Below are 26,817 nucleotides of genomic sequence, written 5' to 3' on the forward strand. Positions count from 1 at the left end.
TCTTTGCGCGCGGGGCGGAGGCGAGGCAGGGCTGTCTCCTTCTCCGGAGTGGCTGCATGGGGCTCGGAGCGGCTGCTGCTGGTCCCAACCCGACGGCGCTGGTGCTCCCGCTCGCCTCCCTGCCCCGGCTGCAGGAAGATGAGCCTGGCGCTCTAGGGCTGCAACCCTAGCCGCGCTTTCCCGGGAGGAAGCCCCATTGACTGCCATGGCGCTTGCTTCTGAGTAGACCTGCCTAGGCTCGGGCTCTAGGACCCCCTCCCGCCCCGCCCCTCTCCTCCCCTCCCGGCCCCCTCCCTCCTTTTGGATGCTCTTCCCAGCCTCTCCCCACCACCCTCCTCCTCCCGCAACAGCAGCAGCCGTCGAGGCTGCCTCGGGCGCGCCATGCACACGGTGCAGAAGGACACCACCTTCACCAAGATCTTCGTCGGGGGGCTGCCCTACCACACCACGGACTCCTCGCTGAGGAAGTACTTCGAGGTGTTCGGGGACATCGAGGAAGCCGTGGTCATCACCGACCGCCAGACGGGCAAGTCCCGGGGATACGGCTTTGTAAGTGATGCTGATGCTTGAGGCTCCGCCACGGAGTGCCTCCGTGGGCTCCTTCGCGGGAGAAGGCGGAGGAGAAAGAGCAGGGGCTGGGTGGGGAGGCAGTGCCTCTCCTCCGGAGTTTTTCCAAAAGCGCCGTCGCCATGAGAGATGCACCAACACTCAACCCATGCGCAGTGGGTGGGCAGGCGGGTGATCAGGTGCCTCCCCACCAGCGTCCTTCGAAAAGCGCCGCCGCCCTGGAAGGCATGCAAGCAGTCTCAACCCATGTGGGGAGGCAGGCGAGGCAGTGCCTCCCCACCAGAGACCTTTGAAAAGTGCTGCCGCCCTGGGAGGTGCACAAGCACTCTCAACCCTTCCTAATAGTCAGGAAGGCCCTGTGGCAGGATGACCAGATATACTCTTTTTCCAGAATATGTCCTTTTTTTTAACCTCATGTCCCAGAAAAGAACTTAAGGGTCCTTTTCCCTGTGAGCAGATCCCTGCTGGCAGTGCCTAGCCTTCTTGTAATTAATAAATTATATGTAGTATAGTTTTAAACTTAATAATAAGTAATAATGTTTAAATTTGTCACATGAAACCAACATACAAGTGTTTTTAGCTTTTGTTTTGTCACATCCTACATTTTTCTTGAATGTCCTACATTTTGGGGTGCCTTGACCTCTTTTTTGGTTATGACATATGGTCACCCTGCCCTGTGGGGCATTTAGGGCTGCCTGTTCCAACAGGGGAGGGGGGCTTGCCCTATGACTAATTCCCAAATAGTTAATGCGCTGGGATGCCCTTGGGTGACCCCTCCAGCAGATGGGACCAAAAGTCTTAAAAAGGGACCCTCTCCAAAGGAGCTTTGCACCAAACAACAGCATCACTTTTCTTCCCCCTCCTCCTCACTTCTCCTCCTGATTGTTATCAACACCCCATTAACCCTTTTGTCAGTGAGTGCAACTGAGTGGCTTCAGGGACACTGAAACAGTGTCTGGCACCAAAATGACCCAGTCCTAGTTGGAAGTAAGCCCCACTGGGTTCAATGGAGCTTACTCCCAAGTAAGTGTTTGTAGGATTGCAGCCCAAGGTGCCAGAGGCCTTCCTTATAGAAGTTGGAAAGGAATCTGGAGAGAGGGGTTGCAAGAGTGGAAGAGAGAAGGTGTCACTTGGGGGCAGGAAGGTAATTCGTGGTATGGGGTCTGTAGGATCCGAGTGGCCTCTTGAGGCTGTAGGAAACAGAAGGTGGCTCATCTAAGATGGCGAGTTTCCCTGGTTTCTTATCGACTAATAGAGCCATAAGTGAGTGGCTGATTTTAGGGAGAATAAATAACACCCAACTATTTGATTCTTGAAAGAGCTGTGCTGGGGGAGGTCAAAGGCCCTGATGGAGAGCTGCTGCAAGACTTTGTTTCACTGAGGTTTGCATGTTGTGTGAAGTTCTGCTTATTAGTAGTGTTACAGAATTAGCCCAAGGTGGCAAGGCCCTGTTTGCAGGAAAACAGTTGTGAGTGGGAGCAGTTTTGTGGACAGGCTGTTCGGTGTGTTTCTGTGGAAGTGGAGTTGTCTGTTCCATTGGCCCTTTGTTATCATTTTTAGGGTCCATATTCTATGTGGCCCATGTTTTCTGTTCTCTTGATTCAGGGAGGGTCTGTTCCTTGGAATTCTTTGGAGGGTGTCCTATGGAAGACACCATCTCTTCTTCTGAGATTCAGTTGGGAGCTCCCACCTAAGTTTTATGGAACACCAGGTTGTGTGTTCGGATGGGGGTGGCAAAAATGAAGGGTGTATACCACATTTTGTAAACAAACCAAGGTTTCTTGTCTTCTAGAATTGAAATTGTTAACTTGCTACTGTATTTTGTTTGTCAATGGAATGGTGCTTTGTGCTCTGTGTGGGAAGAATTATACCATACCATTTTATACCCTGCTGAGTTGGTTCTGTAAAAGAAGGGGCTGATGTAACCCTCTATTGTTTTCTCTGACCGCACCCCCTGGCATCCCTGCCACATTGCCCTTGGGTACCATGCTGGCTGTGAGTTCAGTCCCTTTACTCATTGTCATGCCCCCTCCCACTGCTCTTCATAGTCCATTGCTGGCAGGACGAGAGGGAAGAAAGTGAGGCACACTGGACTGCCAGGGCAAAAGCCTTTCTTGATCCAGCTGTTCCTTCTTTGCGAGACACAGCTGCATTCATTGTGCCAGGGCTTGGAAGATGGGTCTCTCCATGACTGTTGGTTGTCATGTCTGTACAAAACCTCCAGGTTCAGATCAGTGCATCGCTAGCTGTTACTGTGAGCAACAGTAGAGCTCTGCTGGGGGGAGGGGGGCTTTTCAAAGCAGTGGCATAGCTAGGGGGGGTGCAAAGCACTAAGTCTTGCAGGAAGCCTCACCACAGCATGCAAGAGGCCCCTTCTCCTCTCCTTCTGAGCCAGACTGTTTTGCTCCCCCACCTAGAATGGGTTCAGAGGGGGAGGGGCCACTTTTATATGTTGCGGTGAGTCTCCTTGCAAAATTTTGTGCTTTGCACCCCCTCTAGCTATGCCACTGGGTGGAGGATGCTTCTTTACAAAAAAGAAAAAGAGGAAGCAAAAATAATCAGTCCTCTGAACTGCCCAGCCCTGCACCATTGTTTCCTCTTGGATGCTTCCATCTCCTGTTGACTTTTCCTTTGTAAATCCCCAAATTAACAATTTTGAATGGCAAACTTTACAGCACTAGAAGCACTTCAGTATGCAGCCATTGGAAGTGTAGCGGAGTTTAAGGACCCTTCAGTCTTAAGCAGCTCTTTGCAGGCTGCCACTTCAAGGCGTTTTCTGCTCTGCAGGATTATTTGCTGTCATGTCAAACAGGAAGCAGAAAAGAATAGGTGGAGATGCCTGAGTGTCGCTCTCTCACTCTCTCTCCAGTGTCACACTGAAGGATTATCCCCTTTATGACTTTCGCGGAGAGGCTCAAGGAGAGGAGACTGTCACTCTTAACTTCTTTTTCTTTTGTGTGCGTTCTTGCGGAGAATGAACACACTTCATGTGCTGCCTCTACAGATGTGGCCTGTGCTCCTTTCCAGGTGACCATGGCTGACAGAGCTGCAGCTGAGAGGGCATGCAAGGATCCCAACCCGATTATCGATGGCCGGAAAGCAAATGTCAACCTAGCATACCTGGGAGCAAAACCAAGGAGTATTCAGACTGGTAAGGCAAACCTCTCTCCCTCTCTGTTCAACCAGGCTTGCTGAAAAGAGTTCAAGGTTTCTTTCTGGGTTTGAATAGGGCAATACAAATAGGACTGTGTGTGTATTCTGCACCCAGGAAATTCAAATTCTGCCATCCAAATAAAACTTTGCATATTGAGCTTATTTTGTGTGATTCTTTCTGCTGCCAAGAATGGGGTTTTCAAAGCACTAGCAGTCTCTTGGCAAGTACTGGAGGATTTCAGGCAGGCATGTATGTTCCAGTTCCCAGCGACCAGGGGAAGAGAGCCAGTGTGCTTACTAACTGTTGCTGCCAAGGGCCAACTGATGACATCACCAACCCACACAGACCATTGTGGATATGCATAGAAGTATAGTTGAGACATTGCAGTAATTTTGCATCAAAGCATGGTTTGGAAGCAGAGAGCTTGTGTGTCCCTTCTTTCCCTCTTAAGCATGAATTCCCTCCTTCCCTTCCTGACAGTAGTTTTCTTTGATAAAATAAGCTGACGATTTTGTGGATTCAAAGAAGGAAAGAAAATAGACATAGATAAACTATATCTGTAAATGCATCATGTGCATCCTTGCTATTTTGAGCATGCATGGAGAAGTTACTGGGAACAGGAAGGGAAACATGAGGACATGTGAGAAAGAAAAATTAAAAAACTTTAGGAAGGTTGCCTGAAGATTAAAACAGTTGGCATGAACGTGTGTATATATTTGAGAAACTGCAGCCAGCCATTCACAATTGGCATAAACTTTGTTGGAGGGAGAACAGTTGTAGACCAAAGCAAGAAACAAACTTCTGAGACTGAGGAAAACACTGATAGTGATAGAACATAAGCCACAGACGACGGAGGGAAAGAAAAACAATGTCATATCAGAAGGAGAGAGAGTGCGCGCGCAAGATTGTTAAACTATAGAAGCCTTTATATTGGAGGTGTAAGCCTTTATATTGGAGGGGCACCTTTGTGTAGGGATTTCTCAGTTATAAGAGCAGTAAACAGACAAAATGAATAGTAAGAAAGACAAGAGAGCATAGACACAGACGTCTGGTGATGGAAGTGGAGACTGACAATAGTGCAGATCTTCTAGAAAAGATACAGATAGGAAATCTATAGAATTTGCTTGGGAAGAAATTTATATAAAAGTTTGGTGCAGTGTGTGAGCAGCCACAACAAGTTCTGAGAAGAATAAAAGTTTGTTTATTAGTTTGGCTTTTTTTAAAAGTCTGTATCCTGTGTTTTAATAATTTATTAATATATTATAAAACAATATGTACAAATAATGCAGTGAAAAACAAAAATCAAACAGCAAAGCATATTAACCAGAGCAAGCAGAATCAGAACAGAGGGGCAGGAACTATATCAAGAGAACTCAGGAAATGCCTGCTGAAATAACCAAGTCTTGAGTCTCTGGTCAGAAAGTGACAGCATGGAGGCCAGGCACATGTTAGAGAATACAATGCTTTAAGAGGGGTGGGTTTATAACTTGAGAGAGCTCTCATATATAACCTGGGCCAGTTGAGCCTCAGAAGGCCATGGGTTTGTTTCCTTCTCAGATCTTAATGGACAGGTAGATTCAGATGGAGAAGGCAGGTTTCCTGGTTCTAAGTCATAAAAGGGAATAACCAGCACCTTGAATCTCACTCAGGAACAAACTGGTAACTGAGGCATCTGGGAAAACAGAAACAAAACGTTATTAGAAAGACTTCCCCAGTTGAACTAACTTGTGAAGCCTGTGTTTCAGAAGGTGAACAGTCAATAATTGCAGAAGTTAATAGAATAAATTCAGTGGGGTTGTTCAGGTGTGACACCAAACCATGGCTTGGTTTTATGTGAAGGGCAGCCCAATCCTAAACTGTGCTGGAATAGACAGGCTAGCTGGCCTACGCTGTATTCAGCGCAGGGTTGGAGGTGGCTGTGGAGGGGAAGGGGATATTTTTCCCCTTACCTTGAGCACATATTTCCCCTTTTCCTTACCCCAAATAGCCAGTGGCACAGGGATCGCTGGTGCAGATCCAAGCAGCCTAGTGTTAGACCAGGCTGCTCAGGAGTGGGATTAGGATCTGGTCTAAATGCTGGAGGCCAGTCCCACCAACCAATCTGCCCGTCACCTGCCCTCCCCCTATCCTGAAACATCATTGAATTGCCCGCCAGCCTGCCATCCCCTAACCCCTACACCAGTGGCCCATCTCCAGTGCAAACTTAACTTTGCTGTTTGTTCCAGCACGGGGAGGCTGGTGTGTGTCCTTGAGCTGACCTTCCTGACTCCCATGGTGGCGCAGACATGCTTTATGGCATGTTCGCTATACCCGGAAGCCGGCACTAGGGACTTGCGTCAGCTTAAGCACAATTTAGGACTGCACTCTGAGCCTTGTGCTTGCTTCCCCCTTTCACCCTCATGCACATACTTTGATTTGATGCATTATTGCTTCTTTAACACTAACCATATTTTGCTGCTACAACTAAACTGGCAACCTTTGGTTTGTGTTTTTCCTTCACATCAGAATCACAAAGCAGAGCCTTCCCAGTAGGAACTGTAAGCTAGCTGCAAACCATTCTTTGCCATTCTGGTTTGGAAGTCAAGCCATAGTTTGCAGCCCCCCCCGCCCCCCCCCCCCCGAAACTTCCTATTAATGTACAGCTGGCGTCCATGCAAACCATTGTTTGCCATCGGGATATAATGGGACACTGTGGTTTGTAGTAAAGCAGAAGTAACTCATAGAATACATGAGATGGGTAGGAGAAAGCATAAACACAAAGCCTAGTTTTGTCACACCATAGTTTTGGCTTGGTGTCACATTGGAACTATACCAGTAAGAGACTTGTATAAATAGATAGAAAACTAGAAGCAGTTAATGTGAAAGATGTTCTTAATGCCCAGTGGAAAAGGGAAAGCATTGCTCAGGTAAACTGTTTTCAGTTTATTAGGAAAAAAGGTGGGGCGGGGATGGATGTTTCTAGTCTTAAAAATTGTTTGAAAAATGTGTCGGGGGAAATAAAGACATATAACAAATATAGATTGTATTAAAGACTGAAGATAACTGATGGAATTTTGATAGCTAGGATATACAAAATAACTATAAAATTCTTGGGGGAAATGTCATAAACAATGTAGAGAGACAGGCTAATGCATGTATGTTTTGCATTAGTGAAGTAAAACAGGGGAAGCACTTCAAAATAAATCAGATTTATTATGGAAAAGAGAATAACAAAGAAAAATATTTTGGACAGATCCAAAGAAAAGCGTAACTTTTTGGCAATAACAGATATTGTTTTGCTAAACATTGTTTGGCTAAACATATTGCCAAAAAAGGTTTCAGTACATGAAGGCAATTATTAGGAAGACATTAACCAATATAAAAAGTTGAAAAGCAATATTTAAAATCTAAAAATAGCAGCAACTGTTACCCTGCACATGCCCAATCTCGTCTGATCTCGGAAGCTAAGCAGGGTCAGGCCTGGTTAGTACTTGGATGGGAGACCGCCTGGGAATACCGGGTGCTGTAGGCTTATACCATAGTCTTTCGAGACTGAAGGTTGCCAACCTAAAAATGGCTGTATTTTTTACAGTTAAAAATTAGAGGGGAGAAGTATAATGGTTAAAAAAAAATACACAAGTAGGATCAAAATGCACACCTCAAAATTCATTCATGTTATCTCCACTTGTATAATTTAGACCAGAGGTCTCCAAACTGGAAACTGCTGTGTCCTGAAAAAACTCCCCCTGTCCCAAGCGGCACCTCCAGTTCTGCCACTGTGCTGCATTTCTTTCAGGCTGATCTGGGCACAAGGATGCAGAGCAGTAAGTGCTGCTCATGGGGGAGACTTTTTCCAAACCCTAGATCCAGCCTGTGGGTTGGGGTTTGAGATCCCTGATTTAGACGTAGTCCACCATCACTCACCACGGACATCAGGGAACAGAATCTTTTGTAGATTCTACAGCACAGGTGACTGCAATTTACCCAAAGCCATCACCAGCAAGTCTGTGGTTATAATCAGATTTGGATCTGAATTTCTAGGATTTGATCTAACACTAGTAACTGGATCACACTTGCTGTATGACCCTTTGGATGTTTATTTGTAAGTTGTGTCCATTCATCTCAGTGGAACTTAACTCCATATATGTGCATAGGAGTGCAGTTTAAGGCTGCAGCCCTACCATGCTTTTGGGGGGAATAAATCCAGTTGAACACTGTGAAACTTACCTCTGAACCAATATGCACAGGATTGGGCTGCCCTTCTGAATAAGCCATATCCTGCATGGACTAATATTTACCCTTTCCATTTTTTTTTCTAGGTTTCACGTTAGGGGTGCAGCAGTTACACCCAGCTCTCATCCAGAGACCCTATGGGTAAGTGGAATTTCTTTCTAACTTCAGTAGCAGCCAGTTGGAAGTAAATCAGTCAGCACTGATGCTGTGGAAATTGGCAGATGCATTATCTGTGACAATTTCCTGGTATTTTTATTTTCTTACCTAAAGTTATTATTTCATAAAGCTTTTCAAAAAAAGATGTGCATGGACTCCACCTGTTCTCGGTCTGTGGTAACTCAGAATCTAAAATATAACAGCATTCTGCAAGCACAGTGCACAGTCGTTTCCCCCATGGGAAGAACGTGGAGGAATCTGAATACGGCTGAACCACACTCTGTTCTCTCCCTTCCCCAACATATAATAGGGTTGTTTGTTAAAATGAGATTTGTCCACATTTCTGAGATCCTCTTTCAAACCCCACCCCCCTTTGCTTGGTTGAACTTATGAGCTTGCATACTGTAGCAGAGAAATAGGACTACCAGGTCTCTCTAGGTGTGGGTCCTGTGGCCAGGTGGGGAAGGATGATGGGCTATACTTTAACTCATGTTATGTGCTCCTGAGGTTTGTTTTAAATCTCTGGAGTGTGTGTGTGTGTGTGTTGGTTCCTTTTCCCTGTTGGAAGAGTTGGGGCACAATTTCACAATTGCTTTTTTCCCTTTTGAGTTTAAAAAATGGGAGATTTTTTTTTTTAAATGAAAAATAAATGAATATAGTCCCCTAAGTTTTTATTTTTGATGGTCTAGATTCACTGGGCAGTTCCCCTGTACAAGCCCCATTGAAGAGGTGATTCTGGTTTGTGAAGACTAAGGGCCCCCCCAGAGTGCATGTTGAACATCTCTGCTCTGCTTTGGAGGGCTTATTTTTCTTCCCCAGTGCTCATTCATGTAAATTGGGCCTATGCAAGAGACTTTCCCTGATGCCTGTGACTTTGTGCTCCGTTTAACAATTCTGGCTTGGAAAACAAAACTGCATTTGGCTACAAAGTCTGATATTCAATGAAAGAAACGTTGGGTCAAAAATTGATGGCGGACAGATGTTATATGGGGCTTGGGGAGTGTACAAAAGTGAGCCATTGTCTTCCATTTTCAATAGCTTATCCCATCCCTCCCCAGTCCAAAACATCCTCTTTTTATGCTTCTAATAGGAACTGGCAGCTGCTCTGGAAAAGATAAGTGTGCTGAGAGACAACAATAGGGGCTGTCATACTACCTTCATTTAACTGTTTAATGATTGATGCAGTTCCTTATTTTTCCAGTCACTTTTTCTGAAAGTGGATGTTGACTAAAGGGTTGTGTATGTTTAATTTTTTTTGAGAAAAGTAGGTCTCTTTTTAAAAAGGAAACTTTGGAAGGCTGCTGGTTTTAAGGGACAATGCATATGTTTTTCTTTGCCACGGAGAATTAATATTTAATCTTTTCTCCTGCCCTCTGCACACTGCCTTCCTTTCTTTTCATTTCCCCCAGGCTTCCTGCTCTGGGTTACACAACTGCGGTGAGTTCATGATTCTAAAGATTTATTGCTGCGACAGGGTGGTGTTGTCACAATAGCGAGTCCATCACCCGTGTGGTGTGTATTGTTGAAACACTTTTTTCCCCTCACATATAGGTAGTGTTCAATTTGAGTGTGCTAGAAGGGGGTGTCTTTCTAGATAAGCATTCTGGTTTTTCCTCTTTTCTGTGCTATTAAAACAGTTGTGGACTTTTTCCTTTTAAAGTTGGTTGAAAATAACAAGAACCCCGTAGAATTCAGTGGGATTTTTTTTTAAGTGCCTATGCTTTTTATGGCAAAATCCTTGGGGGTTGGATTTCTCTAACTGCAATTCCATGAAAATGGATAATGTGCAATTGCAGGACTCTTTTGAGAAGTAAATTCTTCGGTTTCCACAAAGCCCTTAACTTTTTAAAAAAGGAATATTGATAAACCACACCTAGAAAAAAACCCACTTTGATGTTTGAACATATTTAGGATATTTTTGGGATGTGGAATCCAAAAATGGCATTGGTTTTGCCCAGTTGGCTCTCGTTTTGGGAGTACATCACCATCACCTGAAAAGCTGGTTCAAGCATCTTCCTCGTGAGGAAGCCAAATATACACAAGAATTGGTCTAACTTATACAACAGTAAAATGTGTGTAGGCCTATGTTATTTTAGCACCACAGTATGCTGTGGCCCTTTAGAGAATAGAGAAATGGCCCTGTCCCAGTTTAGAGGGGTTCAGAGTCTACAGGTGATTTGCCAGCAATAGATCTCCATGGCAAGAAGGGGCTGTCCAAGCCACTGGACAGGGAATTAGACAATAGAGTCTAGCCTGTATGGTGGAGTGAGAATTAAGACTGCTTTGGTGTCCTGTTTCTCCTCTTCCTACACTACTCATTCTAGTGTAGGAAGAGGCTTGAGTTGTTATGTCATGGAATGTTCATGAATCATCCAACTGGTGAGTGGGAAAAGGACATTGCTGTGAGCTAAGTTAGAGGCTGCCCAGTATAGAAGCTTGAGTTTGTATGTGACGTTGTGGGGAAGGAGAGTGTAGCCTGCCATTACAGTTGTTTTAAGCCCCAGTTGTGTGATAAAGTAGGCAGATCATCCACCCAGTCTTGTCCAAGCTGTGCAGGTTAGCTAACTCTCTTTTAAAAGCAATCAGAATCATACCAAATCACTTCATGTCTGCACACATTTTGGACAGAACACATACTGAGTTGTTCACTTCATAAAAATATAAGAAGAGCCCTGCTGGGTCAGGCCATGGGCCCATCTAGTCCAGCTTCCTTTATCTCACAGTGGCCCAGCAAATGCCCCAGGGAGCACACAAGACAACAGACACAGCCTGCATCCTGGTGCCCTCCCCTGCATCTGGCAGCCTGCCTCTAAAACCAAGAGCTTGCACATACCTACTATGACTTGTAACTTGTAATGAACTTTTCCTCCAGAAATTTGTCAAATCCCCTCTTAAAGACATCCAGGCGAGATGCCATCACTACTTCCTGTGGCAAGGAGTTCCACAGACCAACCACATGCTGAGTAAAGAAATATTTTCTTCTGTCTGTCCTAACTCTCCCAACACTCAACTTCCACTTGGTGAAGCTGTTATTATTAATAATAATCATATTGATCTGGATGATACGCGTAATATGGTAGATCATATCTTTTGGCCTGGGAAAGGGTGTGGACTTGCCAGCTTGTCCAAGCAGCTCATAAAAACTATGCCTATTAACACCAAAACCAAATGAAGTCAAGAGATCAGTCAATGAAAGCAAACTAAGATTCTAGTGACTTCCGTATCTTTTTTTTCTGGGCTGTAGTCCTCTTCCTTATTTCAGGGGTTCTCCAGCCCTATTGTGCTCAGACACCTGAAGGTTTCCTTTCCCTCAAATTACTTCTCTCTCCTGCTGCCCCTTATGCCTGGAGCTGCCTCCCAGGTTGGATAATGCAACCTGTTCCTTCCTTCCAATTCCTCCTCAAAAGCTACCTTTTCTCTGAAGTCTTTGATCCCACAGTAACTAATCCTAGGTGTGTATAACAGAAGTGTCTGCTGATCTTCTGTTTACCCCTCTGCCATTCCCCTCCTCTTCCTGTGTTATCTTCCGTGTCAGATTTTAGTTAAGTTCCTCAGGGCAGGGACCTGTCCTTGTATACTTTGCAAAGCACCATCCATATTGATGGTGCTCTATAAGCTGTTACAGTGTATGTAAAGATACCGACTGCCATAGGACTTGAAACTGGTACACATGGAATACTAACCATGGGAATACCATCAAAACAGACTACAGTGGCAAGTTTTTCATACCCAGCTATAGTGTTCAGGCACATTTACTGCGTGGATTGCTCTCATGTTGTGAGTAGCTGCACTACTTTTCTGTGTTCTTGATGACCAAAGTCCCAGCTACTTGTTTTGTGATCAGGGTGATCCAAGTAGTAAGAATACCTAAAATGTACGGAGTAGAAAACTTGCTACAAGAGTGCTATTTTAGGCAGCTTCCCTTTCGCACATTTAATATGTGCAGCTCTGAATACATGGGTGTGCCCCGGTATCTGTGGGGGTTCTGGTTTCCCCGAGGATACTGGGGATGCCCCTTTAAAAGATAGGGACAATGAATTGTGTTGCATTATCTTTCTGGTTGTGATGCATTCTGGGCAACATTGAGAAAAGGAGGAGCCTCCAGCAACCAGGAAACGGCAGCCTTCCGTGCTGCCTGCAGCCCTGGGAACGCAGTGGCTTCTCTGCTGTAAGGTAAAGGTAAACACAGTTATTTTTATAAACATTACCCTTCACTTTATCTTTTAAAAGGGCGTCCCCAGTATCAGCGGATAACTGAATCCACAGGTACAGAATCCATGAATACTGGAGTGTGCCTGTATAAATGATCCTGAGAGCACAGCAGTCTGGGTAGGGTTGAAGCTACTTTATCAGCCTCCACCCCAATCATGGTCCCAGTTTTACTGCTAGTGACTAAAGAAAAACTAAGCTTGTTGGAGCTAATAACACTTCAAGCTCCACCTGTAGTTTGGTCCTTGAGCTGATCCATCAAGGCAATTCTTATGCATATCAGTTGGGATCACTGCACACATTAGTTTCAGCTGTCTTTGCAGAAAAGAGTGTGGGTAGAGAGGAAGAGTTTCGCAGCTTGTGCGTGTGTTTCTTCATGCACAGTAGGACATGAAACATTTCATGCATATATGCCTTGCAGTCTAAGCAGTTAATGTTCTTGGTCATCGGTTTCGCCAGTAAAAACTACCAGGGCTGCTCTTAATATTTACGACAATGAATGTTATAAATTATTTATTGGTTGCTAAGAGACAGGATCTGGGAGACCAGGGGAGAATATCTGTCTTGTTTGCATGCATCAGTAAACAAGAATTTCCCCCTATTTGGCTCCAGCGGTTTGTTATCACAGGAAATGCAGATTGGCAAAACTGGTGGAGCTTACCCTAGTGATCTTGACGAGTGCCATACTCAGTTTCCTAGTGGAGCACTGGGTGCTCACCAAGGCAACCCAAACTTGGCAGTTGACTCTTAGATTGTCCTCTTCTGAACAATTGGCAAAATTGTGATCCAAAATTCCTTGAGTACCTAAGACCCCTACAATCCGTGGAAGAAAGTGATTGTTTTTGTGTAGTGCCTGAGTTCCTTCATATAAGTGGTTACAAGCTCTTTGTTATTGTCTGCCCTTCTTTTTAAGCTAAGAATGAACGGATGCAGGGCTCTCAATGCATAAGTATGTCATCTTTCTGACAAGCTAACTCATGATTTCAAGGGACACCTGCTGGGGTAGGGGTAGTAAAAACCCCTGATTCCAGAAGGGAGTACACATGACACCCATCAGCTTAAGCCACAGCATAGTAAGGACAAGCTGGTTTTTGATTGCTGTATTTATTGGTGGTTTAAATAAAAAAACTATAATTATACTTGGATTTTTTTTTAAGTCAGTTCTCACATCAATTGACCAATGTGTCCATATGTGGAGGAATTCCTTTTAAATCAAAAGATTTCATCTTTGGATCAATATCCAAAATGTAAAGTTTCAGCTCTCCTAGTCTCAAAGGAAAGGTTATGAAATTAACTAGAATGAGTTTCCTCTCCTGCCCTGTAAGAAATACCCGTAGTAACTCACATGGGTTATTTCCCATGCGATTTCCTGAAATTGTAAGATTGCAGTAACTGTAGGTACTGGATCCTGCAGTTAAAGGTGTTGAAATTTTTATTGCAGGTCTCACAAGAACTCAAAATCCTCTCTGAATTAACCAAAAGTGTGGAAAGCCTTTACACATACGGTATTGAGATGTTCCAGGTAGAAAAAGGCTTAATAGTGCCAGTGTGACCTGAAAAGTTAAAACAGAAAAAGTTGATTTTTCAGTTACATACAGACTTCAGGCTAAACCATGACAGTGTAAACATTGTTGGGATGTTAGTTATTGAGAATATTGAATGATGCATGAGCAGAGCAGGGCTTTGAGTTTCCATGCCCTCCCCCAAAAACAGATGCACACAGGCACGCAAGCAAGAATTGAAAGCTTACACTTTTGCTTCATAATAAACCACATTCTGTCCAGACTCAAGGAAGCTGTGGTTTATTCTGACTGCAGATAGTTTAGAAACTATATTTTGATCCTGGTTTGTGACCTAGTAGAGGTCACTAAAATAAACCACGGTCCCAGGTTTGTATATAACCAAAACAGAAAGTAAAACCCATCCCCTTGCATGTAAAGGGGGAGGAGCATATAGGCTTAAGAGCATGTGGCTTTCCTAGCTTGTTTTATTTAACAGTATGGAGAGCTGTGGTTTCTCCAACTACAGCAGGGGTCTTCAAACCCCAGCCCCGGGGGCCACATCCACCCAATTCTGTATACTGTATCTCTTTTCAGAAGCAAGTTTCACCAGGGCAAGTGAGACTTTGGCTGAAATCCTATACAAACTGGGGAATAGGAGTTAGTCCCACTGAGTTCAGTGGGACTGACTTTTGAGTTTGTGATGTCACTCTCAAATAAATGGTCATATGAATGTGAGTTTCTCAGCCCACCTAAAACTGGGTCATGAGCCATTCATTGGTGGGTCCCAACCCACAGTTTGGGAACATCTTCCTATTATGTGCTCTTTTTTCTCTCTTGCTTACCACAGACCACTCATCTAAGTGTATACTATATTCAGTGCAATTGGACAACTATATTTCTTAAGACTTAAAACATTAATTGGGAAGGTTTACAAGCTTTGTTCAGATGAAAGGCAAAGCTCTTGTGTCTGCAGCCGTGAAAAATGAAAATACAAGAAACTTTCATCTTTTCCCTGTGGTTATACTGGTTTTGTTTTAACGTGTTACGCCCTCTGCTTCCTCCTGCTATGCTGGTGCTCAGTGCCTTTGCTTAGGCCTCCCTTATTTCCTGTATTACAGTTTATTTTAAAAAAAAAAAAAAGAGCCCCAGGTGGCCCTTTTAGTCTCCACATGCTTGGAGGTGTGTGTGGGTTGACTGACTTGGTACTCATTGGTGATGGCCAAGAAGGAGAATGTGAAAGTACTGATTTCTTCAAGTTCTATATTATTTTTTCATCTTACTGTACATTGGAAACTGGCTGGCAAAACTACTTTAAATTTGCAGGATGTTCAAATTCAGGATATAGTGATTAATCATAAACATGGTGTAGGATGATAGGCTTGTTAAGATGTCTCATGGAACCATGGTTTAATCCTGGTTCCACGTGACATTCCTGGGGTGGGGGTTTGTTTTAATGAGAGAAGATATAGCGCACAGGCTAAGACAGGGCTATGATTTGGGACATCCCCAGTTTGCCTCTGAACACTCTAAAGCTCTGTGCTGAATGCCAGGTATGGATAACTCAGATGGGTGAGTGAGTAGCCCGAAATGGATTACCCACTCCTGTACATGCATATGCTCACTCTGGAAGGAAGATGTAGTTGTAAGGTTGCTATCCCACCCTTGCAGTTGGCAGTGGGGTGGGATTTCTGAGCCGCTTGAGTGACTGTGGGCATATCTGTGCTGCGTGTTGTCATTTTCTCTTCCTGGTAGGTGGAGGGCAGGAGATCTCTAACAGGCACATCTCTGCTTGTTACCAAAATAAAGTTCCCAGCATTGTTTGTGGCACGCTGTGATGCTTAAGTTTGTATGAAAACTGAGTTTGGTGTACCAGAAGCTGGTACTAGTTGTTCTGTGTTATCAGACGGGTGCCTGCAAAAGCCCACCGAGGAGACGATACTGGAGGGCTGCTGGGCTATAACTGGAGTTTGATGAACTGATGTGCTTGTCTCAGTTTCGGCCTCACAGCATAGCTGACAAGTGTGCAGCAGTTCCTCTTGTCTTGCCTCTGTCTCCAGCCTTAGTCTTGTGAACATTGCAAATAGCAGGGAGATAGTTCAGTCCTGTGGTTTTCATACTGGTTACATTGAAGGAACCTTTACTGCATCAACTACAAATAGCTCATTTTGTACAGCAGGGGATTCTGGGGCATCTTTCAGGCACATACTTAGATTACATCAGGTGTCGTGTTGCCCCATATCATTACTTCCTAGAATACACCCAACATTTACAACTCTGGATTACAGAGGAGGATCCATAATGGTTATCATTGCCTTTTAGAGAAGTTCATTCACCATTATTGAACTTTCTCACTGAAGAAATTCTAAGCTTCCAGGAAACTTCAGTGTTCCCCAGGACAAAGTTTGGGACTCCCCCCCCCCCCTCGTTTAATCAAAGGTCAAATTTACTTCCACTGAAGTACCCATTTTTGGAGCTCAGTCAGGTTTACTTAAACTTAGTACCCAAACCAGGGTACTTAGAAAAACCCAAACAAGGTTCATTGTAACATTAAAGAGTTATCATTTAAGGTAAAACCACGTTCATCAAAACACCTGCTCAGTTCTGCTGATCTGCTGATCTAAGAGCATGTTTTACTGCTTGTTTATCCTTTTGCTTAAAAAAAAATGTGTGTGTGTGTGTGTGTGTGTGAGAGAGAGAGAGAGAGAGAGAGAGAGAGAGAGAGAGAAAGAAAGGCGGCAGTGTCGCTTTTTTCCCCTTTCTAATGCTAAGCAGATGCACAGGCATTATTACCATGAAGCTGAAAACCTTCCTCTTTTTGTCCCCACATATTTGTTGTTTTCTTACAGATTGTATCTCCAACTCTGTTGCTTAACAACCTTCTTAGTTGGCTTGTCCAGGTCTATTTCTGGTTCTGCCAGATTGTGGTGTTGCCAGTAGGAGAGGAGGCCAAAATGGGAGGGGGGGGGGAAAGAGAAGCTTTTGGATGGATCCTTTTTTAGCAGGGCACATGGAGCATTAATTACTTGAGCTGCAAAAGATTGTTAGGATTTTAGAACTTAATGAGTTAAGTAATAAACTTCCTATCTTCCTGCTTTGGATCTTCATCTCTTCACATTTCCCTGTTTATTCTCTCATACAAACTGTGAAAGTAAATAAAAGGAGTGAGTGAGTGAGTGAGTGAGTGAGTGAGTGAGTGAGTGTGTGTGTGTGTGTGTGTGTGTGTTGCATGTTTGCAGGGTTTGGCATCCTGAGAATCTTGGTTACATTTGAATTCAGGGTGATGGTGGCAGGTTTCTACAGGGAATTTGCAACAAAGATTGATGGGCTTCTGAGAATCACAAAGACTTGAAAAGCAGAGTGATCATGAGTTTCAGCAACAGCATTTCAGTTCCCCTAAGCCCAGGTTGTAGAACATTCTATTTGTAAAGGTTGCAGAAATTTAGTTTTTCTTTTGTACAGAAATTCACTTATCTGAGCACAGACTTTTAAAGGTTTTGTTTTTAATAACTTGAGCATCTATACAGTCCTGGCAATAAATGAATACCTGTCACCTTTTAAGTTGGTCTGAGATTTCTTTTTTCCCATGATCCGTTCCTGCGAATTTCCTAGAGAACTTGTATAGTATAGATGATGGGTCAAGCTAATGTAGTTCTGGAGGCAACCTCAGATAGTTTAGTTATCTGTTTCAAAAATAACCAATAGTCCAAGCCTACTCAAAGTTACTTGGAAGTCCCACTGATTTCAGCGGTACCTGTACCCAAGTAAGTGTGTGCGGGGCTACAAGACTATTGGTCTGTTTTCACCATGTCAATTCCATGTGTAAGAATATCAAATGTAAAATGCTGAACAGTTATGTGAATTAAAGCTTGCATAATTTGATGTGTCTAGTCTAGACTGAGGGAGGGGATTGACTTTCTGGCCTTTACTAACCCCGTTTTGATCACGGAGACACAGTGGCAAACTGAACGGAAGCAAGAGTTTCACCTGTTGGGTCTGTTTTCTTCCTTTGGTTCTGTCTTTGAAGCTACATTATCCTGCATGATCATGCCATGTGATCAAACCAGCCATATGGCGTCAACTGGGTTTCAGTTTGTGCATGCCCAATGCAGAGAATTACTGTATTATTTAAGACTGACTTTTTGTGGTTAAGGTCAAGCTATCATGCAGGAGAATTATATTTTAAGTATTTGCTATGTTTTCTGTGTTTTGGTGTAATTGTTGTCTACTTCACCAGTAAGGAATCCTTGGGTACATGGAAGGTTCACACAGGGTAAGGAACCCACTGATCAAGCTCTTCATGGATATCCTGCGTGGCTCTGATCCAAAGTCTGGTCCACACATGGAAAAGTTACTACAAGAGGGGATGTGGATGGGACTGACTGCGCACAGATAGAAATGTGTGATTGGATACCCAAATGGTGAAGTAGTGTCCCAAATGCACCTCCAGCTTAGAGGAAATGTTAATTTTCTCAAGATGGAGAGTTGCCTTAAAGAAAGAAAAAGTGTTCCCAGAAAGCAGTAAGTTGCAGTCTTGCCACGTGGGCAGAAAATGTTCTTAATGTTGCTTTTGTCAGAGAACTATGAGAAGTCATCTTGTAGTAGCTCTTTCGCAGTCCAGTCCTAAAGCCAGTGGCTCTCCCAGGTGTAGTGGTACCAAAAAGGCTACCGCTGCATCCAGTGGCACTACCGAAGCCACCAGAGGCGTCTCCTCAGGGGAAGGGGACTTTCCCCCAGAGTAAGCCCCAAGCCCTGCAATAGGGCTTCAAAGCCTGCACCACCTGATTTGCCAGCACAGACTTGAGGGACTCTGTGTTTTTTGCATTTATTATATGCTACTGTACACTAGCTCGTGTTAGACATAAGTTAGTGACTGTAACATTAACTGATTACATGTTAAAACCAGATACATCCTGTTTGCTTTTAAATAAACTTCAGTGTCTGTCTCTGTCTTGGTCTATATATAATCTTGTATGTTTTTGCTTTGTGTCATTGCGTTTTGATTGTCACATTGTGCTGCATAGTTAGGATAGCAGCTTGATCCTGATCGGGAACCATCTCGCCTGTCTTGGGCCCAAAGTGTCAAGTGAAACCTGACATGAATTCCTGCAACAAGCACCGGTGGTTCTAATTTTAGGTTTGACTCTGTTCTTTGGTGTGTTCTCTAAGTGTTTGTGGTCTTGACCAGTGATTAATCAGTAATGCAATGAAGTGGCTCAGAAGTTGCCATTCACGAGGTGAATTTGATGTGCGATGACAGTTTGAATATCACTTGAGTGATGTGTTTATAATCACGTTTTGAGATGAAGTTCTCTTCTGGCAGTCAGACCTGTTCTCTAGGCTTTGTTCTGGATCCTCTTATATTTTAAACAGATTGGCAAAGCAAGGAACAGTCATTAAAATATCTTTAAAGGGGAAAAAATAAAAATTAATATTTTTTTCTTTGCTTTACATATTCCAGTTGTTGCATCTCACAACTGTTATTAATATCCAAAACAGGTGGTGGCACAAACTCTCATCACCCTTTTTAAAAAACTCAAATGAATTTTATAAACTTTAGAAAAAAATACATATCTTAAAAACAAAACCATCTATCAAGACTAAAATTCAGCTAGGAGGTAGCTTCATCACATCATTTGGTGTGCTCTTTCTTTAGTAGATTAACAGTGCAATCCTTTGCATGTTTACTTGGAAATGTCCAACTATGTTCAATGGAACTTACAGGAAAAGTTCGTATAAGGATTGCAGTCAAAGTAATCAAAACTTAACCCATTCAGTATGTATTTTGGGAAGTGTGTTTAATCCTAAATGAGTTGCTGTTACTTTATCTTGTTTTCATAAAATTGTGATTATTTTTCTTTGGGTTTCAAAGTTTCTAGCAATCTGTTTTAAACTTGAAACAAATTTATGGATCTTAAATTTACTCTGTTTTATTTAATCACTTAAGTTTGGTGGAAGAAGGGGATGGAATATTTTAGGGAAAAGCGTTTAATATTATTGGAATTTGAGAACTCGATATGTAACCATTTCAGAATAGCATCTTCTAAAAATTACGGTATAAGAACATAAGAACATAAGAACAGCCCCACTGGATCAGGCCATAGGCCCATCTAGTCCAGCTTCCTGTATCTCACAGCAGCCCACCAAATGCCCCAGGGAGCACACCAGATAACAAGAGACCTCATCCTGGTGCTCTCCCCTACATCTGGCATTCTGACTTAACCCATTCCTAAAATCAGGAGGTTGCGCATACAATCAGGAGGTTGCGCATACAATCAGGAGGTTGCGCATACACATGCGCGTATGTGTGGTAAAGTCTTCATGGTGAACCTAACCTCTGTACCATAGGAATACTGAATAGACCAGGGGTACCAAACTCACCTCTTCACAGGGGCTGCATTGGATTCATGGCACCTGCTGGAAGCTGGTGGTCTGAAGTCCAGAGTTCCAGGGCTGCCCCTCTGAATACAATTGGAGCTTCCCTGGGCTACAGAAGGCCTTATAAGGCTTTAAAATATCACTTCAAAAGTCTGAAAACTTTTTTTGAAAACCAGAAGTGACATTTTAAGACCTTCCAAGGCCTCAGAACATAATTATGAACATTCTGAGAACCAGGGAGTTGGTGCATGGCCACCCCAGCCCTCAGAACACCCTCCAGACCTGGCCAAAGCACAGCTCCGGTTGTGTTTGGTGGGGTTAGGGGCAGCCCTGGTACTCTGCGGGCCACCTGGAGAGATTATGCAGGCCATATCTAGCCCATGGGCTGTGTAGCATAGACTCTTAATGGAATATGGGCTGGTGCAGATGTAACCCTCCCAGTCCATAACTGTGTTTAATGGAGTGGATTCAAGATTATTTGCTTCTCTGCCTTTACACACTCCTCTCTCTCGTGCCAGAGAGCAGAGGCCTCGTGAACGGGTCCAGAGGGTGTTGTGAGGGTTATGGAATTGAAAGTGTTACACCTGCATCAATATGTAACATTGACGCCAGTGAGCTTGGGGTATGGGTCAGAATTAGAAGAACTGAAAAAGATTAATACTTTTATTTTCCATCTGTAAAAGGCTGTACTTAAAATATGTTTACATGTTAAGACTTAGGGTTCTGAAGAGAGTTGCGGGATCTTTCTGTAAATGAGTTGCCTAAGTAAAGGAACACCATAAGCCTGCCCAAGAGGGCCATATGGTACTTTCCTTGACCCCTTTCATTTTCTTTTTGGAAGCAAATATAGTCGAATCCGTTTCCTCTGTCCGAGGGTGGGAGGCTTAAGTTGCTTCCGCCACCTCCCACAGTGCGAGGAGGCATTGCTGGGAGAAACTCTAATATGTAAATGCCCCGTGCAAACTTTAAGAGTATATGGGTCAAAGCCCCAAAATCACAGAGTCAGAACAGAACCTTTCATTACGACTAGTGCAGTTTGCAATAAAATTTTATCCGGTAGAATTAGAGCCACTTGTGTATAGCTTTTCCAGAGACGGAAAGCCCATTGTGAAATGTGGTTTGTTTTTCTGAATTTTCAATTGTAAGTAGTTATTTTTATATAAAACGGAATCGTCATGTTTGGAATATTCAGAAACACACATTAGAATAACTAGCAAGAGAGAATGTGGTTGCCTTAGTTCTAGGACTTATTAATGTCTGTCGGAGATATTTTATAATTAGTTCTGCCTTCACATGGGGTGAAGTGACTTGCAGTGCAGTCCCAAACATGTCTGCTCAGAAGTTACTCCCATTGTGTTCAGAGGGCTTACTACCAGGAAAGTAGTTAATAATAATAATAATATAATAATAATAATAACAGTACTTATATACCGCTTAGTTGCCTGAGGTCGGAATCCTAACCAACTTTCCAGCACCGAGGTAAGGTCATCACAGCTCTGAGGTTTCAGGAGGCCTCCATGGCTGCCCCCCAAATGCAGGAAGCAGCACATGCCCCATTGGCACTGCTATGCCAATGCTGGAAAGTGGGTTAGGATTTGGACCTAAAGCTATAATCATATAACGCTTCCTTGGGAGCAAGCTTTATTGAACACAGTGCATCTTACTTCTTAGCATTGTGCTATTAAGATTCCAACTAGTGATTTTTTTTAAAAAATGTATGTTGCACATAAATAAATATATACCATATGTGTTGGAGGAACATTGCTAATGAAGCACAGTATGCCCTGGAGAAGGAATGCAGAAAATGTCACCCACTTAAAGAAATCAGAATTGACTTATGTGGTTGGCAACCTTCAGTCTCGAAAGACTATGGTATAAGCCTACAGCACCCGGTATTCCCAAGCGGTCTCCCATCCATGTACTAACCGGGCCTGACCCTGCTTAGCTTCCGAGATCAGACGAGATCAGGCACATGCAGGGTAGACTTATGTGAGACTTTTAAAAATGGTCTGAATTTGCATATGAGTAAAAGCCATACTTCTGAAGAAAAATAGCATCCTTTGTTTTCTGAGAAAGCAGCAACAGGTACCATCTTAGAAAGAGGTCTCTCCTCCTGTATGAGAGAGAGAGAAGAAATACTTTTAAGATAGCACTAAGCCGCTAAGTATTTTTAAATAATATTTATACTGTTTCACAGTGAGGGAACCAAACGTTCTAGTAATAAAAATAGGCAAACAAATTTAATGTTTCTGCTGTTTGGTTTTATGGGGGGAACTTTTTAATGGACAAAACAAATCTGACAAATTAATAAGTTGTCACTATAATGCAGTCACTACAGGTTGATCTTCCAGGCCTCTGTTCATGGTGTGTGACCACCCAGGTATCAAAATGGGGGTGGAAACCCAACTATTTTAATGCAGTGGTACTTGAGGTGGTATCTGGTGATACTTGCAGGACCCCTGGACACCTGCTGCTGTGCCGCAAGACCAGGAACGCAACATAACAGCAGTGGGAGACTTGGCTCAGTGGACAGAGCTCCAAAGCATGCTTTTCTGTGCTCAAAAAAGCCCTCCTGTCCACCCTGAGCCTCTTACTGGTGTTTGTCATATTGCATCTGGTTTCTCAGCCCAGATGTAACTGGGAATGTCATCAGTTATTTCTGGTGGTACTTCGAATAGTTGGACCATGTGAAGTGGTGCAGCAGAAGACAAACCTTGAGAAATACTGTTTTAATGGATACATTAAATGGATAGAGTGCTCCAAAACTGTCGCAACAGCTCCACTGAAAAGTTTAAGAGAGTTCTTCCTTCCTCGCACACACCTTTCCCCCTTCCTTTTAGACAATGAAGTATAAAGCTAAGTGGTAGGTTCTGTCACTTGATCTTTTTTCCAGCCTTCCAGACAAATTCATTTTCGACTGAAACCAGTACAAGTCACAGCCTGTTAGAGAAATGGGGAGAGTGTTTACATGGTAACTTTAGGAAATATGAATAGAGGAGAGGGAAGAGTAAACAGAATAAGCATTGTATGTTTTACAACAAACACCCTGTAGTTATTGCCAGGGGGATGGAAAAAAAAAAGTCCTCAGTATTGTGGCAATACAGGTTTAAACATGGAGTCAATGACAACACACTGGAATGTTAAATAGACTTGAAAGGCCTTTCCTCTGACTACAGCCAGAAGAAGCTGGTCAGGGAATCTGCTCTGGTTAGAGCTTTAATAAAATTGCACGTTGAGGTGGACGGTCTGCTCCATTATGACAGTAATGCCTGTGTTGTGAAGATGGCTCAGTCAGAAATTAGCACATTGATTTTTGTCAAGACCTACTCTAGGGAGGCAGTGGGCTCATGTTAAGAAAAAACACTATACATGCAGAGCCTGCAGTTAATTAAGATATCTGTCTCTAAAATAGCCATTAGTTGTTTGTTTGATTTTGTCTGTAAACCGCTTTGTGAACTTTCTGTCGAAAAGCGAAATATAAATACTGTTAATAATAATAAAAATAAAATAGTGAGAGAAATATGACTGAAGAGGATGGAAAGTCTCTGTTAACTCAGCCATTTTCAACCACTAAGGCATGGCACATTGGTGTGCCGCAAATGGTCCCCAGGTGTGCCGTGGAAATTTTGGATAGGATCATTTATCAGTAGGGCCATTGGGAAATGTGAGATCCCCCCCCCCATTGGCAGCACAGTGTGCCTTGTCAATTGTTGGTACACCATGACCATTTTAGTGCCTTGCCAGTGTGGCGTGAGATGAAAAAGGTTGAAAATCACTGTGAACTATTTGAGGGGTTGTTGGTTGGAGGGGGATGCTACTTGCATTATGCAGAGCACACTGAAAATGGCCTACGCATGGTGGATTCTCCATGCCAGTGCAATAATGCATTGTTATCACAAGGATTCTGATAATAATTCATTGTTATCACAAGGATCACCAGTCATCACAAAGGATTCTGTCTGACAAGAGTGGAAAATTTCTATGGTGATATTTCCTGCACTTGGTGGTGGCTAGTGCTGTCATAAAACAATGATCTCTGCTGCCCTAGAAAATCTGCGCAGAGCACTTAAGAATATGGGAGGCCTCCGTTTCCATGGCTTCACTTAACCCCCGCACCCTAACCCCCGCACCTTAACCCCTGTTACTCCACAGGTGTTTCTGAGCCCAGCGAAGGCCATGTGTATCCTCCCACAGGCTCTGGGGTTCAAAATGGCCATTTAGGCAAAAAAAAGGTCATTTCCGGTTTTTTTGTAAAACAAGAAATGACATTTTCATGCCTTTAAAAGGCATTGGGGGAGCATCCTCTGTATCCATGGATTCAGGTATCCACAGGGGGTTCTGGAATGGAGACCCCGTGAATACCTGGGCACACCTGTATGCCAGTATTTGCCTGATAGTGCAACACCTGTTATCCACTTGGGCCACACTGACAAGTCCAGGCCTGGTGGGATTTCCCATCCCAAACTTCTTTCAAAAATAGTGATGTTTAGGGTGTTCCTTTTTTTGCTGCCGCTACCTGAGTAACATTGAATTAGATCTGGAGAGAGAAAAGAGAAGGATAAGCTAAGCATGTAGGTAGGCACCTGCATGAAATTTGCCAATGTAGCTGTCCATAACTTGGACATCTGTAACTCAGGGATACGGTGTAGTGAATAAAACACTCCTGACTACCTGAATGCATTTGCACTTACAAAAGTATTTTACTCCAGTCATAATATTAGGCATAAACTACTGCTGTCTGACAGTATGAGAATGAAAGAACAATAAAACTGTTGTCTACAATAGATGAATGAATCATCCATGTTTTGGCGGTCACATATGTGACCAGAGGCTCTAAGTGCCACAGGCTGGAGGCAAACATTAGAGGATGGCTGCTCCCATCTATCCTTCTTTGTCAGGTTCTTTGTTAGGAACCTGAAGCACCTGACTGACCAGTGTTGGAAACAGAAGGCTAGTCTAAATGAATCCTTGTATTCTTAAGAATCTGAACCTAAATATTCCATGATTATGATTCCATAACCATATTCGCTGTCCGCCTGTCCCCAGGTGAACATCCCTCGTAACGAATCTGGTTCTTTTAACCGAAGAATGACATAATAATCCACTGGCTCAACTATTGTTGGTTTTCTGTTTTTGGAGAAATAACCTGATAATGATCTCTCTGTTTTTCAATCCTACAGGCTCACACATCACTTCCTTTATCCTCAAGCAATTGTTCAGCCCAGCGTGGTCATCCCAACCCCAGTACAGTCCATCACCTCTCCATATATAGACTACACACCTGCGAGCCAGGCCTACACACAGTTCACCACTGCTGCCTACGACCAGTATCCATATGCCGCCTCCCCTGCTGCTGGCTTCATGGGCTATGGCTACACAAGCGCTGTCCAGCCCCCTCTCACTGCTGCCAACCTGCCTGTAGCAGCCCCCACAGCTTTTGTGCAGTACCAGCCCACCCAGCTGCAACCTGACCGTATGCAATAGAAACCTGACTTTTGATCATCCTTCTGAGAAGACTGTTCTTTCTTGCTGCGATGAAATGGAAAGAAATTGGGGGGGGGGGAGGGGGAAATCTGTGAAATGACAAAGTGGAACACACATTTTTAAAAAATAAAACTTAAAGCTTTTTAAAAATCAACCTTTTTAGGAAGAATGCATATGAATACCTAAGCTATTTATAGTGTTACAGACAAACTTTAAGTCTTTGCAAAAAGACCTACACTTGTAGCAATGGACTTTGGTAAGTTTTTTTTTTTATTATCAAGATAAATATTGTGGCAAAGATGGACTGAAAATGACTTAAAGTGAAAACTGCAGGTTCTTGCACTCTTTAGCAGTCTACTTCCATCACCTATCAGTTTCTCACCTCCCACTGAAGGCTCTTCTCTATGCACTGCTTACCCCTTCAAACTCTACCATCTGGTTATTTACCCTCAGCACACAAGGTACTTGGAGAATATAGAAATGAAAAAAAAAATGCAATCTTTTTTTTGGTTGTATTAAAAACTTTGTAATACTCAGAGATGCCTTACAGAAAAAAGAACCTATTTTAATATTTATTATGATCTTTTTATTCACGAGAGCTGTGAATTGCAGATGGAAGAATAGTAATATCTGCCTTGTTTAATTCTCAACTAAATTATTGTATGTAGGTGAAGAAAAGTTCTTAAGTAACTGCTAAATCACTTTCAACATGCAAAAAGGGAATATTGGCTTTAAGGACGGCGGAATATTCCTTTAGTCAACGCACTGTAACTTTCTTATTGTAATTGTTACTCTGTTAAGATTATCTCAAAGTTTTAGGTATATTTTTTAAATGCAAAAAACAGACAAAAAAGGAATACTGAACATATTGTCTACTTTGATAGATCTTTTTGTTATATTGCTGCAAAGTCTAGAGAAAATTTTACAGTATTTATATAAAAGCTAAGCAGGGAGTGGCTTTTGGGCCAGCATTGCTTAGGGGAATGTCAGGAACAGATCAGAGTTTTAAAAATGGTGTTGTGTACACACTTGAACAAAAGGATTTAAAACGTGACATTTTTATACCTAGTGGTACAACAGCTGATAAAGTAAAGACTGTGCAAGTTAATGTGCATTTTTACAAAGAAGAGCAATAAACTATTTTGATTTTTAAAACAA

The 26,817-nt window shown here is 43.0% G+C and overlaps 1 protein-coding gene and 2 pseudogenes across 2 annotated transcripts; 2 read left to right on the forward strand and 1 right to left on the reverse strand.

Annotated features, from left to right (window-relative positions):
- RBM38 (RNA binding motif protein 38) lies at positions 1–26,817 on the forward strand. 2 transcript variants are annotated; one of them, XR_010794365.1, is made up of 6 exons: positions 1–549; positions 3,595–3,718; positions 8,020–8,074; positions 9,499–9,526; positions 18,822–18,934; positions 25,356–25,443. XR_010794365.1 is itself a non-coding variant. In XM_066625490.1 (4 exons), exons 1-4 carry the CDS (start codon positions 382–384, stop codon positions 25,657–25,659), a joined length of 651 nt encoding a protein of 216 aa, XP_066481587.1. In that variant the 5' UTR covers positions 1–381; the 3' UTR covers positions 25,660–26,817. The 2 variants fall into 2 exon arrangements, 1 of the variants encoding a protein (XP_066481587.1); XM_066625490.1 differs by lacking the exons at positions 9,499–9,526; positions 18,822–18,934 and having other exon boundaries at positions 25,356–26,817.
- Positions 7,113–7,232, forward strand: LOC136649788 (5S ribosomal RNA; annotated as a pseudogene).
- On the reverse strand, positions 22,053–22,170 carry LOC136649970 (5S ribosomal RNA; annotated as a pseudogene).

This window comes from Tiliqua scincoides, chromosome 4 (assembly GCF_035046505.1).
Source record: "Tiliqua scincoides isolate rTilSci1 chromosome 4, rTilSci1.hap2, whole genome shotgun sequence".
NCBI lineage: Eukaryota > Metazoa > Chordata > Lepidosauria > Squamata > Scincidae > Tiliqua > Tiliqua scincoides.

What these genes read in the sequence shown, in the direction of transcription:
- RBM38 (XM_066625490.1), top strand. Translation starts at nt 382, where the DNA reads ATGCACACGGTGCAGAAGGACACCACCTTCACCAAGATCTTCGTCGGG. An exon ending in AGTCCCGGGGATACGGCTTT is followed by an intron (nt 550 to 3,594) that starts GTAAGTGATGCT and finishes GCTCCTTTCCAG; the next exon opens with GTGACCATGGCTGACAGAGC. An exon ending in CTCATCCAGAGACCCTATGG is followed by an intron (nt 8,075 to 25,355) that starts GTAAGTGGAATT and finishes TCAATCCTACAG; the next exon opens with GCTCACACATCACTTCCTTT.